This window comes from Panthera uncia, unplaced genomic scaffold (assembly GCF_023721935.1).
Source record: "Panthera uncia isolate 11264 unplaced genomic scaffold, Puncia_PCG_1.0 HiC_scaffold_1165, whole genome shotgun sequence".
In the NCBI taxonomy this organism is placed as follows: Eukaryota; Metazoa; Chordata; class Mammalia; order Carnivora; family Felidae; genus Panthera; species Panthera uncia.
In genome coordinates this window covers 1-17,426 of record NW_026057772.1, presented here as the reverse complement: position 1 = coordinate 17,426, position 17,426 = coordinate 1, and the positions used below count along the sequence as shown (strand labels likewise).

The 17,426-nt window shown below is 49.3% G+C and overlaps 1 protein-coding gene across 1 annotated transcript; it reads right to left on the bottom strand.

The window, feature by feature from the left end:
- Positions 1 to 4: 4 nt before the first annotated feature.
- On the bottom strand, positions 5 to 17,257 carry LOC125916792 (ankyrin-1-like; the record flags this gene model as incomplete). The annotated part of the gene is made up of 13 exons (XM_049623081.1): positions 17,131 to 17,257; positions 15,412 to 15,609; positions 14,756 to 14,854; positions 14,170 to 14,271; positions 10,302 to 10,499; positions 7,938 to 8,036; positions 7,716 to 7,814; positions 7,374 to 7,472; positions 6,156 to 6,248; positions 5,649 to 5,721; positions 3,611 to 3,704; positions 2,098 to 2,176; positions 5 to 100 (listed from the first exon to the last, which is right to left on the bottom strand). Coding segments are annotated over exons 1-13 (1,407 nt in total), but the record flags the coding sequence as incomplete, so codon positions are not given.
- Positions 17,258 to 17,426: the final 169 nt, after the last annotated feature.

Sequence of the window (17,426 nt, the reverse complement as noted above, 5' to 3'; positions counted from 1 at the left end):
ACCCTGTGTGGACGGGGCTGGCCACTGGGCTGATGTTGTCTGAGGTCTCTGTGGCCGGGCTGCTGGGGATGAGTGAGTCTTCATCATACTCCTTAGACGCCTGAGGAGGAGAGAAAGGCCAATTGTCCCAGCACTTCCTGGGCCACAGGAGCTAGTCTTGGCCAGGTTGGTGTCGTTCTGGGCTGGGGAGGCTCAGGAGCGTCTCGTTGCCAGAAAGCAAGTGACCCAAATCCTGCACACTCACTACTGACCCTTTCTGGACAAGGCTTTTCTGGAGTCTAAAAGGAGGCATAGACTTCTTCCTACCATCATGGCTGCTCCTTGGCTCCTTTTAGGTCCAACATCCACCGCACAAACTGCAGACCTACCCGCTCTTTCCTCCAGCCCTTCTCCAGTGTGAAACCTCTGCTCTAGGGAGCTCAGTTTTCGCAGACTTGGTACTGGAACCCTGCACCATCACCTACTAGCTGCTTAGCTCTGGGCCAGCAACTCATCCTGCGGGTATCTGAGGTACAGGAGGTGAACGGGGTACACCCTAACCTTGGGGGACTTCCTTCCTCATCTGCAAAAGGGATGGTCCTTGCCCCTCAATGACACTATAGCTGCGGAGCCATGGGGCTGCCTCCCATGGGGCGTTGCATATCACAAGCACTCATGAAAGCCAGCAGGGTCTGAATCTGGGTTTACTCCCAAGTCCCCTCTTGCTCCCATGGGTCCTGACACCCCTGTCCTTCTCCTTCACTGGCCTGCTCCACCCACCGTCACACCTTGCCTCCTACATGAAGCTTTCCCACTACTCTAATCCAGAAGGCTTCACACAACATGATCTGGGGGGGACATTGATTCTTTCCGCAATCTGTGAGAACTGGCTTCACATATCTGAGCCCACCCTTCCCAGCTGGCCCGTCTGCTCTTAGGGGTCAGGCTTGGGTCTCACAGTCCTCCTACAGGGCTCACAGTAAGAACCCAGGAATGCCCACTGTCTTGAGTGCATGACTTAAGCAAGGAGCTGAAGAGAATGGGTTGGTCAAGGAACAACAGGACACAGGTTGACGCAGTGACTTTCTCATTGTTGTTGGCAGCATCCAGGGAATATGCCACATCTGTACCAGGACCATATTTCACCATATCTCCCAAAGGCCTCCCAGTGAGTGACTCCAGTATCACAGCACTAGCATGGATGGCTGATTGGACAACTTCACAGCTGGCTTGTCCCTGCATGCCACCCTTGGGGTCCAGGGCTATGGCTGCTGTTTTCAGACATCTAGCCCTTTGGTGGCAGAGGAAAAGACCAGCCTTAGCTGGAAAACAGGCCAGGCCCAGTTCAGTTATCAGGCCTCAGGGCAATCATTTCCAACCTCCAAACATCACACTGCTTTTTATCCTAGAAAATCTCATTCCCTTGGTGGCGGTAGTGGTGGTGGTGGTGGTGGGGTGCCAGATAGCATAAAATTAAATTAAGGAGAATTAACTTGTTTGAAACCATCCCACCATTTTTTGGGACAAATTCAGATGGCACCCAGGGAAGCCACAAAATAGGGGACTATGATGAACAAGAGTACCGCCTGGGAACAGCTCTCTCTGACATCCCTTTCTGTGTTGGTATTTTAACTTCTTGATAATCCCTTGAGGAAGGGGAGGCAGAAACTGTCCCCATCTCTAACGGATGTGAAATAAAGGAGTTCGGTGACTGGGCCCGCAGCTCAACCTCAGCTCCCTCTCCAGCACTGTGACCCACTGTCCCGGGCACGCAGAGAGCCTGTGCACAGGGAGTGTGGCCATGAGGACATGGACTTTGGAGCCAGAATTTCTGGCGTCAGGTCTCAGCCTCATTTGTGACTGGACGGACTAGCATAATGGTATTTCACACACCCTTGGGCTCTCTGAGACTTGTATCATTAATATCTGGGATAATAAGAACTCTGGCAGCACAGGGGACTGCAAAGTACATGTGGAAGCCTGGATTGAAGGGCTTGGTAAATGCTACAGGCATTTAATTCTTAGTTCCTATCATACTGTGGATCATTTCAAAACCATCGTTGTCCCAGGGGTACCCACTCTGCAGATGGGAACAAAAAAACAAAAGGTGCTTCTTACCTGTTCTGGCTCCTCAGATCTAATCACCACTGTCTCAGGTGTGACACATGGGATCCTGGGGATGGCTGGAGATTCCACCCTAGACACCCAGAACATGGGGAAATCAGAGGGATGATCCTTCTAAATAGCCCCTGGCTGCCATGGGAGGCCTAATGAAACACCTCCGTACCCCCATAATAACCTAACCTACCTGCCCCCCTTGCCACAACCCGACATGCACATCACACAAGCAATACAACTCAGCGTCACACACTGACCAGCCTCTTCCCCTCACCTCAAAGCCTTTCCTCGGGTCCAGCTGTCCTTCACAAGCCAGGTGAAGGGGCTGCCTCCCACATGAAGCCTTCCCTCACACTTACCACCCGCTTCTCAGCCTCGGAGCCCTTGTTGATCGGATCCTCGCTCTGGCCTTAACATCTTATCCTGTACTGCTCTGTGACCTCTTGGTGTGTGTGTGTGTGTGTGTGTGTGTGTGTGTGTTTTAATTTTTTTAAATGTTTATGTATCTTTGAGACAGAGATACAGAGAGAGACATAGAGAGTATGAGGTGGGGAGGGACAGAGAGAGAGAGAGAGAGAGAGAGAGAGGGAGACATAGAAGGGAGACATAGAATCTGAAACAGGCTCCAGGCTCTGAGTTGTCAGCACAGAGCCCTACGCGGGGCTCAAACTCAGGAACGATGAGATCATGACCTGAGCCAAAGTTGGATGCTAACTGACTGAGCCACCCAGGCACCCCCTGGAGTGTGTTTTGATCCCACCAAATAAATTGGTAGGTTCTTTATGAGGGGCCGAGTCTTGTACTTCTTTCTAACTGATATGCAGTAAATAGTAATGATTTTGAGTTTGGAGATTCATATCTTATACAGTGAATACTCACTGGTGAAATACCCTTGGGCCTTCACTTCCTGCTGTTCCACTGCCCTGTTTTGAATGAGCCCTGGGACTAAGATGGCACATGTTTGTCTTTTCAGAAACCCTGAGGACTAGGTGTTTCTACAAAGTTGTCACGTTTAGATTTATTCACCAAATCTCTCTGTGTGCTGATGTACCCACATGGGAATAATTCACAGCACCCCAAGGTGGTGGGGGGAGGAATGTGTTGCAGGCAGACACAAACCCTTTGTGGGTTTCTCTAAGGTACCGTGCTGGCAGACAGCCATGGTCAGTGCATGAGCTCAGCTTGGCAACAGTTGTTAATGTGAATCTTCCTCAGTGGACTTTTCTGGTGAGAAGCTGGGAGTGCAGGAGAGGGAGGGGCTGTGAGGAGGAGACAGAGAGGGAGCAGGGACACTGGCAGAGGCAGAGAGAGGCCCCTGTGACCCCGCCTGGCGGTCAGGGGACAGGGCTCACTGATCCTAAAGTACCGGGCCCACAGTCCAGCCAACCAGCACTCTCTCCCTGTCCGCAGCACACGCTCTGCCTGGCCTTCTTGTGACTTTTCCCTGCTGGGGAACCCCTCCACCCCGAGCTCCGGGGCCCGCCTGCCCATCCACGGTGTGCACGCTCCTTACACTTGGTCTAGCTTCGGCACAAAATCCAGCAGCTCCTTCTCTTCATCGATATCCCTGGAATCCTGTTTCTCAGCCTTGGAGACGAGTTCTTCCCCTGAAACCACACAAGTCTACATGAGTGACAGGATGGAGGTTTCCTCTTTCTATTTAAGAAGTGCTTTCCTGCTCCTCCTCTCAATGCTGGCCCCCGAGGGGCAGAGCAAGGCCCTTGCTGCTCCAAGGGGACCACTAACAATGTCTTGGGCCAGCCCCGTTCCGTTCCTCCAGCCCGGTGGCACAGAGCAAGCCAGCCAGCTCCCAACAGCTTAGTCTATACCAGCCTTTGCAGAAGACAAAAAATACAGCCAGAAGAGACTTCTTTGGCCTGAACAAGCTCCACTTCAAAACAGCTCTTGCTGGGGACACAGACGCCAAAGAAAAGAGTTATTTCTGTCCTTTGCCACACCACACACTATGGAAGAGTAAACTATAATGGGACTGAGCCCATTCATTTTGAAGGGCTCTAGCGTTTTTTTATAATCATTGCAGCTGAAACCTTATTATTTCCTAAGTCCATTACAAAGTGGTTCAAACTGTCTGCAGCCCCGACTGCCTCTTTGTTTCTCTTTCCTTGCTTGAACCGAGCGGGAGCCCTCGACCTTGCAGTGTCATTTACTGTCACTTAGCAGTGAGCATCCTGGCTCTGTGATCTGGAGCTGACAGAATGGAATAACAACAGCTCATGCAGTTATGATCACAAACACAGTGGCATGGGCACAGACACGGAAATGGACAGGCAGGAGCTACCTGCCCAGGCGTGGATCTGATGGGTGTAAATCTCCTGTTATAGTGAAGCTCCTGGCTCCAGATTGTTAGCCATTGGAGGAGGGTGGAAAGCAGGAATGGATTAGTGAGAGCTGGGATTGCTTAGGGTGAAATGCACTCGTGAGAAAGGACCACAGGGAACAGAAAGTGTTTCATACCCATGATAGTTATATGAGCAGTTCCTGGAAAGCAAAGAAGAGCCAAGTTTAAGAAAGGGCAGGATAAATTTAAAGAAAAAAACCAAACACTTATTTAGGGGCACCTGGGTGGCTCAGTCGGTTGAGCATCTGACTTAGGCTCAGGTCATGTTCTCACAGCTCGTGAGTTTGAGCCCCACATTGGGCTCTGTGCTGACAGCTCAGAGCCTGGAGCCTGCTTCCGATTCTGTGTCTTCCTCTCTCTCTGCCCCTAACCCACTCGCATTCTGTCTCTGTCTCTCTCAAAAATAAATAAACATTAAAAAAAATTAAAAAAAAAAAAAGAAAGGGCAGGACTGAAGTCAGTTAATGCAAGAGGCATATTATTAACGGGGACACAAAGGAGCTTTAATCACCTCGCTGACATGGTTAAGACACCAGGGACTAGAGAGATAATCCAGACCAATCCCGTGATTTTACATCACAAGGGCTCCCCTCAGACCTAAGTGAGGAGATAGGCTTATGTGGGGCAGGAAATATACTACAAACACTCCCTGGCTCACAGAAGTTGAAACTATAGTGATTTCATAATAATGGTTGCACCCCAAAACTTACTGACCCACTATGTGGTCAGAAGAGTAGCTTAATTAAAAAAAAAATTCTTACAGATTTTAAATAAACAGCTTGTTATTTGTTCAAAGCACAGGAAAGTATCAGGCAGAATTTTATTGCAGTTCTCAACAGCTCTGAGAGTTGATCTGAGTAGAATCATACTCCATGTATAATGGACAGACACACATATATTTAGGAAAGTTCAAGGCATTTTGTATTTTAACTCTGAGACGTAGGTTTTTTTCCTGTTCCTAAAATTACACTAAAGGAATATTTTTGATAATGGAAAACATCATTAAAAAGCAGTTCTCTCTGACTTTGATACAGCCCCGCAGAACACGTGTGTGCATGTGTGTGTCTGTGTGCAAGAAGGGCCCTTGAATGCACTATGGCAGGTGCCAGGAGGCACCCAGGGACAGAGGGCTCCCAGGTGTGCTCCCTTCGGACTGACTTTCCCCAGATTTTTTGTTAATCCCAGACGTTACCTTCATCTTCAGAGACATCCAGGATCTCATCTACCGTCTCAGGGAAACTCAACCGGTGCTTGTCACTGGCTAACTAAAAGAAAAAGCAGAGAATTCAACTCAAATAGAACAGTAGGCCCTTTCACAGATTCAGCAGGAAGGAGGTGGGAAAGAAGGTTTGTCTTAAAGGAAGAGAATCAAAGCTGAGAGGCCCTTCTGCCTGAAAGCTGTCTGGCAAGGGGATAAACAGGAAATGCCAGCTTCCTATTGCCATGTCTCCGCCCCCCACCCAGCTTGCTATTTGCCCCCTTAGGTCTGGGCACAGCCCTAACTCTTTTCACCACTAGGTGGCAGTACAACTCTGCCTGATAGAGGAGAACACCCTCTTCCTGTGGCCCCAGCCGGCCACGGGTGCTGTGCTTCCTATCCCGTCCCAGAATGTGCTCCTCTTCCCAGAGTAACCCATAGGGGCGCCCTGTCAGGCTGTGTGTATCTGGAGTGGATGGTGCAGCAGAGAAGCCGACATACCACAAAACTGGTTTCATCCGTGACAACCTTGAGCACGTCTGTTACAGAGATGTAGCCTAAGCGCTTGGCTATTGCCAGAGGTGTGGTTCCATTCTGGGAAAATTAGCAGAGACAGAGTGAGATCAGATAAGGGAATGGCATCTGGGGGGAAAGCACTGCCCCCTTTATGTAGACCAAGCTCACATTCTAATTGTTTAGAAGAGTGTAGGTGGGCACACTGCACCTCAGGGCCCAGAGCAAGACCCCCGCACACTTGTGAGCCCAGACAGGTGTTAGGAACAATGCTTGCAAAGATGGGGTACGGGAGAGAGAAGGGCAGTGATACTTTAAGTCTGTAGCACCGAATGTGGGAGTTTTGAAATGAGAACAGGGGAAATCTTGCCAGGACAAGTCAAGAACTGCCAAGAGGGAACCAAACCAACTGGAAGGAATGGGTCAGGAAGGCACCATATGCAATTTTGGAAGAGGAAAGTGGAGGGCAGTGCTGCTCACAACACCAGTTCTTTGGGTATCCGTGACTGAGTGCTAAAATAATCAAAATAATGTATACATACTTCAGTTAACTGTTTAGGCCAATTAGAAATCACAAATCACCACCAGAAACAGGGGAGGGGCATATTTTCTACTCTGAAGAGACAGAGCTAAGTGGAAGTAGAGTGATTGAGGCTTTATTTTCTTTTAAGTTCTCCAGTCCCAGGGATGTTTTCTGGGCCCCACACACATTCAGCTCCAACCAGTTATAGGTTTAGCAGCCACATCTACAAAGGTCCAGATGCCTTCAGAGCTGGAAGCAGCCATGGAGAAAATCTAGGAAAACCTGCCCATCGTCAAATGAGGAAGCCCCTACTCAGGATTGAGCATATTGCTCAAGACAAACCCGAAGCCCTGAAACATCATGAACCACCCAAGACATTTGGTTTTGCTACTTGTACTATTACTAAAAGTGGTGTCACACATGCACAGAGAGAGTTTCAACAGCACTATTTAAACGAAGGTAAAGAGGGAGGGTAAATGATATTTAGAGGATAACCTAGAGTTCACCAGAAAGAGAAATCAATCACAGCACCCATGCCCTGGGCTACTGACGCAGCTGTGACTTTATGGTCCAGGCCCCGGATGTGCAGCAAGGGTAGACCGAGCCTCTGTGGTGAATAGGGGTCTCACGGGACTGCCCATCGGGACCACTTCTCCAAAATTGGGAAACTGGTGGGTACTTACCGAGCTGACCTCGTTTGGGGAAGCACCATTTTTGAGAAGCAGTGTCACGATGTCTGTATGTCCCTGTTGGGCCGCCTGGTGCAAGGGACTGTATCCTTGCTGTAAAGCAAGGTAACATTTTGGCAGGATTAACTAGCTATGAGAGAGAGAGAACTACCCACATATTATAGAGCCTGGCTTCTATGTGCAAGACAAAAAAGGCATTTTCCCCATTTCCGCCTCTAGGGTCAAAGCTTAAAATTGTGGCACAGCCCCAAGTGCCCCAGGGTTAACTCTGACTGCACCCTAATTTGGCACCTAAGAAGTGATAGTATAGAAGTCAGCTCTCAAGTGTTCCTGTACCTTCGTCTTGGCATTGACGTCTGCCTGGTGCTGTAGCAGAAACTTTACCAGCTTGATATTTCCATAATGACTGGCCACGTGGAGTGGGGTATAACCCATCTGAAAAGCAAGAGGTGAGAATGGGTAAGCAGCAGGGCTTCGGGGCAGGGCTAGGGGTGCACATAGGGGAGAAGGGTGGGGAAGCCCACATGGGCAGAAGCACAAACTAACTGCCTGCCTTACCCGGGTGGTGGCATCCACCATGACACCGTGTTTGATCAGCACATCTGCCACTGGAACGTGGCCTTCTTGTGCTACCAGATGGAGGGGGGTGAGTCCGCTCTGGAAGGAAACAGAAGTTCATCATCTTGTAGCCAATAAAGATTTTCAAGCCACAGAGAAAGAGCACTGGGGTTTGGGAGCCCAACCTAGCTGTGTAGCCACCGAACAGGTGTGTGACCTTGGACAAAGCTCTCCCAGCTCTGGGCCTCTATCCTTATCTGAAAAATGAGGTGGCTTAACTAAAGTAGAGGTTAACAATGTTTTCTGCTAAGGGCCAGATGGTCAGTATTTTAGGCTTATGTCTCTGTCACAGCTTCCCAACTCTGTCAGTTATAGTGAGAAAGCAACTATGGCCAACATGGAAACAAACGGACATGGCTGTGTTCCAATAAAACTTAATTTACACCAACAAGTGGTGGGCCGGTTTTGGCCCATGGGCCGTAGTTTGCTGACCTGTGAACTAGAGAAACTTTATGGAACTTTCCACTTATAACATTCCCTATTTCCATAATTTGGGACAAGCTTCAGAGTCCTTATCTAGACCTATCTAGACCCTAAACCTATCTGGTTTCCTTATCTGGAAAATAGGGGTTATCACTGACATATCTTGAGGGCAAAGTAAGGTTGAGAAAACACTGATGAAAACATGCTGGAAAGCATGATGTGCCACTTCAGTGTAGCATGTTATTAGCACCTCACAGCCCGTGCCGCACTGTCGAAGGATGGATGATCCTACAGGGACCGAAAGCACCATATTCTTGGAGTTCTCAGTACAGCTTTCTCAGGACAGTGATGCGCTGGAGGGGTCATCTCATATGCGCACACTCACACAAAAATGCCAGGAAAGTCTTCTCTCCCCTCTCCCCTACTCAATATGCTTTGCTAACTGTGGGACCCACAGAGCTGTGATTCCTCTGCAGCCAGAGGCAGGGGGGCAGGTCCTGTCCCCTCTCCAGGGACTCCACTTGTCCTCCTCTGCCTTCTGCACTTCCCGGCAGGCTGCCCAGAGGCCGAGGAGCAGTAACCCTCCCAGCAAGGCCTGAGCAGGTGGGCGGGTGGGGCGGTGGCGAGTACAGGCTGTGACATGGAGAGGTCCTACGTCCGTCACAAGCCTCCAGGCGCTCGCCTGATTCTTAGGATAACACAGTAATTTGCCCCATGTAGTGCCATGTGGATGAGTGAGGATGACTCCAGTATTGAGAATCGCCATCACCCTATGGCTCCTCACAGAGCCTGCTTGAAATGGCACAAGGCAGAAACCAAGAATCCACTCAGTATAATGGTCCTGCCCTAACAGGTCCCTCCTGGGGATCACTTGTCCACACCTGTGCAAAAAAGAACCAATGGATCTTTTAACAAATCTGTTTATCCTTAAAATGCTTGCCTTTCTGAAACTGTTCCTTTATCATCTAAAGGAGTGGCTCTTTGTATTGACTTCACTATATGAAACATCCAGAATATGCAAATTCAGAGACCGTAGATTAGTGATTGCTGGGGACTGAGATATTTGGGGGAAATGGGAAGTGGCCACTAATAGGTATAAGGCTTCTTTTGGGGTGATGAGAATGTTCTGGAAATTAGATAGTGGTGATGGTGGCCCAATTCTGTACATATACTAAAAACCACTGAATAGTACAGTTCAAAAGGCTGAATTTTATTGTATGTAAATTGTATTTCAATAAAACTACGATTTTTAAAAAATAAGTGATTCTTGGTCTTTCTTGGGTCATGTGTTCCTTTGAGAAGCTCCTTTGAGAACTACGAAGACTTCACCTAGAAATACACTCATATGCCCATCCTCTCAAAATGCTGTCTACAATCTTGGAAGGACCCAGATTCTTCCACCAATAGCCTGGATGGAGAACTGCTAGTTTAACGTACGGGTGGGCATTTAAAAATATTCTCCCACAGAAAACGAATGTTTAGTACCAAATTACTTACTACATTCCTGAATGTAGACACTAGCCTATATTTGGGAAAGTGTACTGTGGATTTTAATATTGATCTTTTTGCAGATTCTTGAGTTAATCTATCTAGAAAAGGCTTTGGTGTCAGGGAGGCTCAGGGTCATGCAACCCTGGGAACAAGCAACTTTTCTGAATCTGTTTATTCATTTATAAAACTGAGATAAAACCTACACAGGGCTGTGGCAAGGATTACATGCTCATGCATGGGCACGTGCACACACACACACACACACAGACACACACCTAAACTCAGTGCCTGAGCACCCAGCAAGTACTCCATATTCAGAAAGAATATCTACGTAGTTACCACTAAAACATTACCGCGACTACAGGGTAAATCTGGAGAAGCCATATTTACCTTGTTCCCCAGATTGCCATTGGCTTGTTTCGAAAGTAGCAGAGCCACCATCTCTGCGTGACCCTCTTGGGCGGCCAGGTGAAGGGGTGTCACACCTTGCACCGACTCTGCATTTGCTGACCCCCCATACTGCAGCAGGCTGCGGGCCACCTCAATCTGGTTCTGCTTGGCAGCAATGTGCAGAGGGGTGTAGCCATTCTGAAACAGAAGAAGCCACCCGGAGCCCGGTTACAAGAATGCTGAGTTGACAATATGAACACATGCCTTAGATTTTAAATCCTCTGAGGGAGAGTTAGGCCAGGTTCTTGGCCTGCCGGACACTCAGCGACACTCAGGGAGCAGAGCTGGTGTCACCAAGGAGAGTGATTTAAGTCAACAAACAAACCAACCAAATCCCTTTGATTTGGAGCCCCCCCACCCCCACCCCCAGCCAGCATGACAAAGTGCTCTGCTGGAGGTGCTCTGTCACCACAAAAGCCAGCAGCTCGCAGAAGAACTAGAAAGCTAGGTAAATAAAATGAAAGGCTCCTGTCTGTTACCCCCACCCTCCCCGGGCTTGTGGGCTGAGGCAGGGGGTGGAAGAAGGGTCAAGCCCAGCAAGGAACTTGTGGACAGGGAGGCAAGTCCTCTTTCCACGTGAACTAGCTGTGTGACTGGGGGCAAGATATTCAATGTCTGTGAGACACCCTTTTATATTTTTTGAAGCCGTTTAAAGTGGATAATAACATCTAACTTGTTCTTTTCTCACAGCTGTTGGATGGAGCAAGTGCCTTATCCTGCTGCAGACAGCTGACAGCCTACTTTGGTCATCACTGTTAGAAACCACTTTCACCTACATTATCCTTTGTACAGCAAACAAGGCAGGCATTTTTATTATTGTCTCATTTTGTGGCTTAAAGAAGTTAATTCTCGGCAAGGTTAAGGGCCTTATCTAATGTCACCTAGTAAATGAACAACAGATAACCCAAGCTGGCCTTCAGACTCCAGATCCCAGGTCCTTTCATCTGGAACATTGCTTCTCAAACCACAGTGTGTACACAAAGCACTCGGGATCTTGTTAAAATGTATACTCTGACTCAGAAGTTCTTGGCAGGCCCCAAATTCTGCATTTCTAACAAGTTTCCAGATGATGCTGATGCTGCTGGTCCAGGGACCACACTTTGAGTAGCAAGGCCTCCACACATTCAGGACTAAAAGAGATGCCAGGCCTCAGGGCCTCTGAGCAGGACCCATGACTTCCTAGCACATGCCCGCCAGTCCCGGAGCAGATGGCATAAGACATACGGTTTCCCCACCTTGGCCAGCATTCCTCTGTCTCTCCCAGAGATCTGAACCTCCCCGCCAGCCACTGCCTTACTGTGGAAACCAACATTTCTGATTCTGCCAGGATCACTGATCAGGAAAAGGAAAGAGGAAAAAAGGGGGCTGACAATATAGTAACATTCCAGGGTCCTAACATTGGAGGACAAGGAAAGAGCCATTAGGAAGGTGGATATCGTGGGGAAAATGAGAAGTTGTAATTTACCCAGAGAATTAAATTGAATAAAAAGATTCAATTCAATTGAATAATTATGTAAGATAATTCACTTCTGGGTTCCTTTTTAAAAAAATATGTTATGAGAATACATCCGCTTTAGGTTGTGTTCCCACAACAAGATCAACACTTTGATTATAATATTAATTAAACGAAACTCTTTTTGTGTTGTATCAACAGAAAGCAAAGAAAGAGGTGTGGTTTGCTAGATGGAGCTTGGGATCTGGAGCCATCCCACAGGAGATGGCTCTCTGTAAGGAGAGCCTCAGAGAACATCTGCTTCTCAGTGCCGTCCCCAGGATGGGTGGGATGACCTAACTGAGCACCCAGCCAGGGCCCGGGCCATAGCAGGTATTCACAGCAGGAAAGCAACGATTATTAGGAATTCCAATAGGTAAAGGACAGTAACAGGGAAGTCGAAGTATACTCATGGCAGTCTAATCAGGAGTACGGGTCACCTGGGCAGCTGGGCACATCCATACTGGCCAACACAGCACCCTGTCCTCGCAAAGGGCACATGTACTTTGGCAGCAACTCAGGCCAGGTGATCCCTGGTTCAACCCGACGTACAAGGGCAGCTGGCAGTCTCGGAACAGAGACTACCCCTCTGGGCTTCCCAGAAAGCAGGACTAAGGGGGATGAATTACCTTCTGTAGGTGACAAGGACAAGGGGCAGCTAGGTGGAGTGTTTAGGGAGGGGTATGTGCTACGGAAAGGTCTTTTTTTCCCAAGGAAATGAGCTCATCCAAAAGAATGCACACTGGAGAGAAATCTGCCTAAATGTTAAAACAACATTAGCATCAAAATGAGAAGGGGGAGGGTTTGGTTTGGGTGCAGAGAGATTTGCATGTGAAATTCTACAAAATTGCCAGACTACTTGGGAAACTATTTTTTGCCATGGAAACAAACCCCATCTGTACAAGGTTTGTGCTTGGATAAGGCTCTCTTTAAATACCATGAACCTGGCTCCAATTTCTTTTATATAAGGAGGGGAGTGAGGAGGCGGGGAGTCCAGCTTTTTATTTTTAGAGGCAGGAGTAAGTCACATCTTAGCGGGGCCGCATGCTCTGTCTGCACAGTGACGTGGGCTCGCTACAACAGCGGCAGGGACAGGAGCCCAAGGAGACAGAGGTGTCTGGGAGACGCTGTGTCTCCAGGGAAGGGAGGCTGTAAAATTCAGATGAGCATCCATTCTGAGGAGGGAAGACAAACTGAGGCCTGCACGGATTTTCCCGGACTCGGCTCTGTTCCCGCTGCAGTCAGCAGGTGTCAGCTATAATCACACACCAACCCGCCCTGGTGGCTCCCTCTGCCGTGGCTCCCTCCACCGTGGCAGCGCTGAGCCTCCTGCCGCGTGGCTGAGCATCGGGCGGGGCGTGCTCTCTCAGAAACGGTCCTGTTTTCCGAGTCCTGGCTGCCCTATCAGTGAGCAACCTGATAGGTTTGTTTGTCCTTTGTAGCAGAGCCCTGCCCCTCCCCCCACTCATCTCCCCTCCTCCCCTGCGTGACCATCAGCCCCCTCCCCTCACAGACAAACACTGTGCACCCTCTGGTCCCACACCAGGCAGCCTGTCCCCGAAAATGATCCTCACTTCCAGCTTTATCCCTCCACCTTGCACTGCCTGCCCCCACCCCCAGTCTGATCTTACATAAGCGAGCCGGCTCAGCTTCCCTCACTTGGTTCCCTGGAGAGGCCGTGAACCTGCCACTCTGAGCAGCATGCTTCAGGGGCCGGCACTCTGGACTTATGTCCACCATGTAACATACCTGGGTGTGCCTTGTTAAAACACCACCATCTCCAAGTCTGAACTCCTGAGAGAAATACATTTGGGGGTGACTATTCACGTCCAAAACAGGTCCCTTCCTTCAAGGTTATGACAGCTTCACCCTCAGCCCTAAATATTTTGCCAGGTGTGGCCATTGTGCTGCCAGCACCAAATGGAGTGAGAACCTGACAAGGCTCACCGCTCCTGGAGATTCCTGGACATGCTGACTTGTGACCACCAGCTGACAAAACTCAGTTGACACACAGCACTTTGGGGAACACATTTGTTGTGTAAAACGAATCCCACCTCTGTGAGGGAACCTGTGGCTGAGAAGTGTTACCCATTTTCCACCCCACTCCTGATCTCCAAATAGTAGCAATTACTGCAGGTAACATTTGTGTAAGTGAGGTGAGATTTCAGAGGTAAAAATAAAAGCAAAACACGAAAACCCTCCAGCTGCTCCTGGAACAGCCCTTCCTGAAGGAGAGGCAGGCAGCCTGCCTTCTAGAGGCCCAGGCTCTGAGGTCTGGGGCCAGGGCTCCCAGTATATGGACCCAGGCAGGCTTACCCAAGCGGGGCTGTGTGGGGAGCCGCCCCGGGGAAGCAGCAGCCTGACGATGTCCAGGTGGTTGTGATGGACGGCCACGTGCAGAGGGGTCAAGCCATTCTGCTGGGGGCAAGATGGACAAAGAGAACAGCCTTCACTCAACTGGCTTTCTACTAGTGATCCCTTTAGCTACAAGAGGTGCCATTTTGGGATGTGTATCACTTCTTTTACAGAGTTACAATCTGGTTAAAAGGTCATTCCAAAGCCAGTCTTGATCTGAAGTCACCCGAGAGCATAACCAGCCAGACCCGGGGCTACCCCTCCCTCCCTCCTACCCTCCCCCCGTTCCTGCAGGGCCTGGTGGACAGTACAATTAACGCACTCGCTCAGAGGAGGCCACCAGGTTTTCCTGAGGGGACAAGGCCTTTGTCAGAAAGACAGTCTTTCCAAAACCCCTTCCCCCAAGATGGCGGCCCATTCAAAAGATGGACACAATAGGCATGGGTAAGAGAGGTCATTCCCAAGTAGCAAAGTTTATCCTTTGCTCTGGCCTCTCAGGTGAGAGAGGGGCGGGGGGGGGGGGCGCGGTGGTGGAGTTCAAACTCACTTTTCCAGCAGCATTTGGATGTGCGTCCCGTTCCAGCAGCACCTCGGCCACCCTAACCTTCCCATACTTGGCAGCCACATGGAGAGGGGTAAATCCTTTCTGAGGAGAAACACAGGCTGTCGGAACCAGGGGGCATCAGAGCTGTCTCCCCCCCACCCTCCAGAGAAAGGGCCCATGGCAAAGGAGGTATCCTGCCTTAACTGGAAACGCTGATCAAATAAAGGACACAGCAATTTCTGATCCTTTCAAGAGGCCAAGGCCCCAGAAATTAGCAGGCTTCCTCTGATTGCACCTGCACCTCTCGTGATGGAGCATAAAACCACCTTGTGCTGTTATTCGACTACTAGCAAGCTGAGGGCAGGGGTTGAGCCTTAGCCCTTCTTGTATTCCAGAACCAGATTTGTCCAGACCAAACAGCTATTTCATGATAAAGGGATGAAGGCTGGGTGGGTGGATGAGAAACTACAGTTTACCACCTTTCTGGGGAAGGATGACACATCAGGCTCACAGATGGCAGCCAGGCTGGGGGTGCTGGTCCTCCCGGCTGCTTTCAGCATCATCAAGGCAACACAGAGGAACAGGAGGGAACGCCCAGCCCACACCCCAGGCCCGCTGTAGCCAGCTGCCTCCAGAGAACAGGAGGAGGAAGGCTGTACCTTGGTCATGCATGCCTGGGATGCTTCCTTTTCCAGGAGGGCCAGGACCGTCTCCACATGGCCCTCTCGGGCTGCAATGTGCAGGGGGGTGTGCCCAGCGGTCGTGGCCAGGTTGGGATTGGCGTTATTTTCCAGCAGGAGCTTCACCATGTTTGTGTGGCCAATGCGAGCTGCACAGTGAAGTGGGGTCTGGTCATCCTGGAACCCAAAGTGAAACCAAAGAACAGGGAAGTCTTCTTAATCCAACTTCTCACTTTACAGAGAAGGAAGGTGAGACTCAGAGGGGGTAAGTGACTTTCTCAAGGCCACACAGCTAGTATGATGAAGAGCTGGGATTCAAATCAAGTCTCTGAGTTACAGAAATAAATATGCTCTCTTGTGGACTCCTCACAACTACCCTTCAACTTAGCTGTTATTTCTATTGAATTGCCCAAAGGCTCAGCCTTCCCATCTGTAAAATGGGAACAGTAATATCTACCTCTTGGGCTATGGCGAGGATCAAGCAGGTAGTGCCTAGAAAATGTTTTGCACAGTGTTTGGCACAAAACACGCACTCGGTATGTTGTATTTGTTCTTACCGTCTTCCAAGTCATGTCTGAGTGGATGTTTGCCTTTCTGTTTGAAAGGGGTCATGGGAAAGTCTAAATGGGTGAAGGGGAAAGATGACTTTCTTTTCCCACCCCTGTTCCTCCTCCTCCCCTGATACTGAAGGGGTTCAAGGGTGAGGTCTCTGTGCTCTTGGGCCCATTTGGGAGACTCCTCGTGTGGCCCAAGCACAAACCACTGTTCCAACTGTAAACACAGCCGCTGTCTTCTGGGATGTAGGCAAGCCCCATCTCGGTCAAAGCCAATCACCTTGCAAATTCAGTAGCAATTCTTTCTCTCATTCAGCTGATTCCTTGAGAATACCTTTTACAACAAGGAGGAATCTTCCATTTTTAGATCAAGTAATTCGGACTGATTCTTATTGGCAACATAGTCTCCAAAAAGTTGCTTCTCGGGGTGCCTGGGTGGTTCAGTCGGTTAAGTGTCTGACTTCAGCTCAGGTCATGATCTCATGGTTTGGGAGAGTTTGAGTTGGGCTCTGCGCTGACAGCTTGGAGCCTGGAGCCTGATTCAGATTCTGTGTCTCCCTCTCTCTCTGCCCCTCCCCCACTTGTGCGCGCGCTCTCTCTCTCTCTCTCTCTCTCAAAATTAAATAAGTAAACATTTTTAAAAAGTTGTTTCTTTTCTTACGCCACAACTGTCACCAACATGAAACTCTTTCAGCCCAAAAAACTCTGCAACCTAGCCATGTTCTTTAGACTTTCATTATCCTAAAGAAACATAGATCTGGTTCAGTCGGTTGAGAGTCTGATTCTTGATTTCAGCTCAGGTCATGATCTCACAGTTTGTGGGATCGAGCTCCATGTCGGGCTCTGTGTGTAGACCCTGCTTGGGATTCTCTCTCCCTCTCTCTCTGCTCCTCCATGCACTCCCTCTCTTTCTCTCTCTCAAAATAAATAAATAAACATTTTTTTAAAAAGAAAAAGAAACATAGGTCTGGTCTTCTCAGAACCCCTGCAAAGCAGAATCTGAGCAGTTAGCACAGACAATGTGGGAATGACAAGGAGTCTTTGTGCCACAAGTAGTACAGCCAGGCCTCTAACAAGGATGGATTTCTCTTCAATGCGCTTGAATTACTTACATTCCAGAATCCTTCCCACCTCCAAAACTCACCTTGGCCTTGGCATTGACTTTGGCTTTGTTCTGGAGCAAATATTTGGCCACTTCCGTGTGCCCGGCTCTGGCTGCCATGTGCAGTGGGGTCTCCACTTTCTGTAAAATAACAGAGTTATAGAAATGTTCATACGTGCTGAGTTTCCAAAAGGACACATGCACGGTTCCAAAATGATAGCCTGGAGTAACTTGGTGGCCTTTTGTCCAAAGGTGGAGTTGCCCCAGCAAGCAGCTCCGTTGGCCTTTAGCCTGCTGATGACTGGTATCTGTGTGTGTGTGTGTGTGTGTGTGTGTGT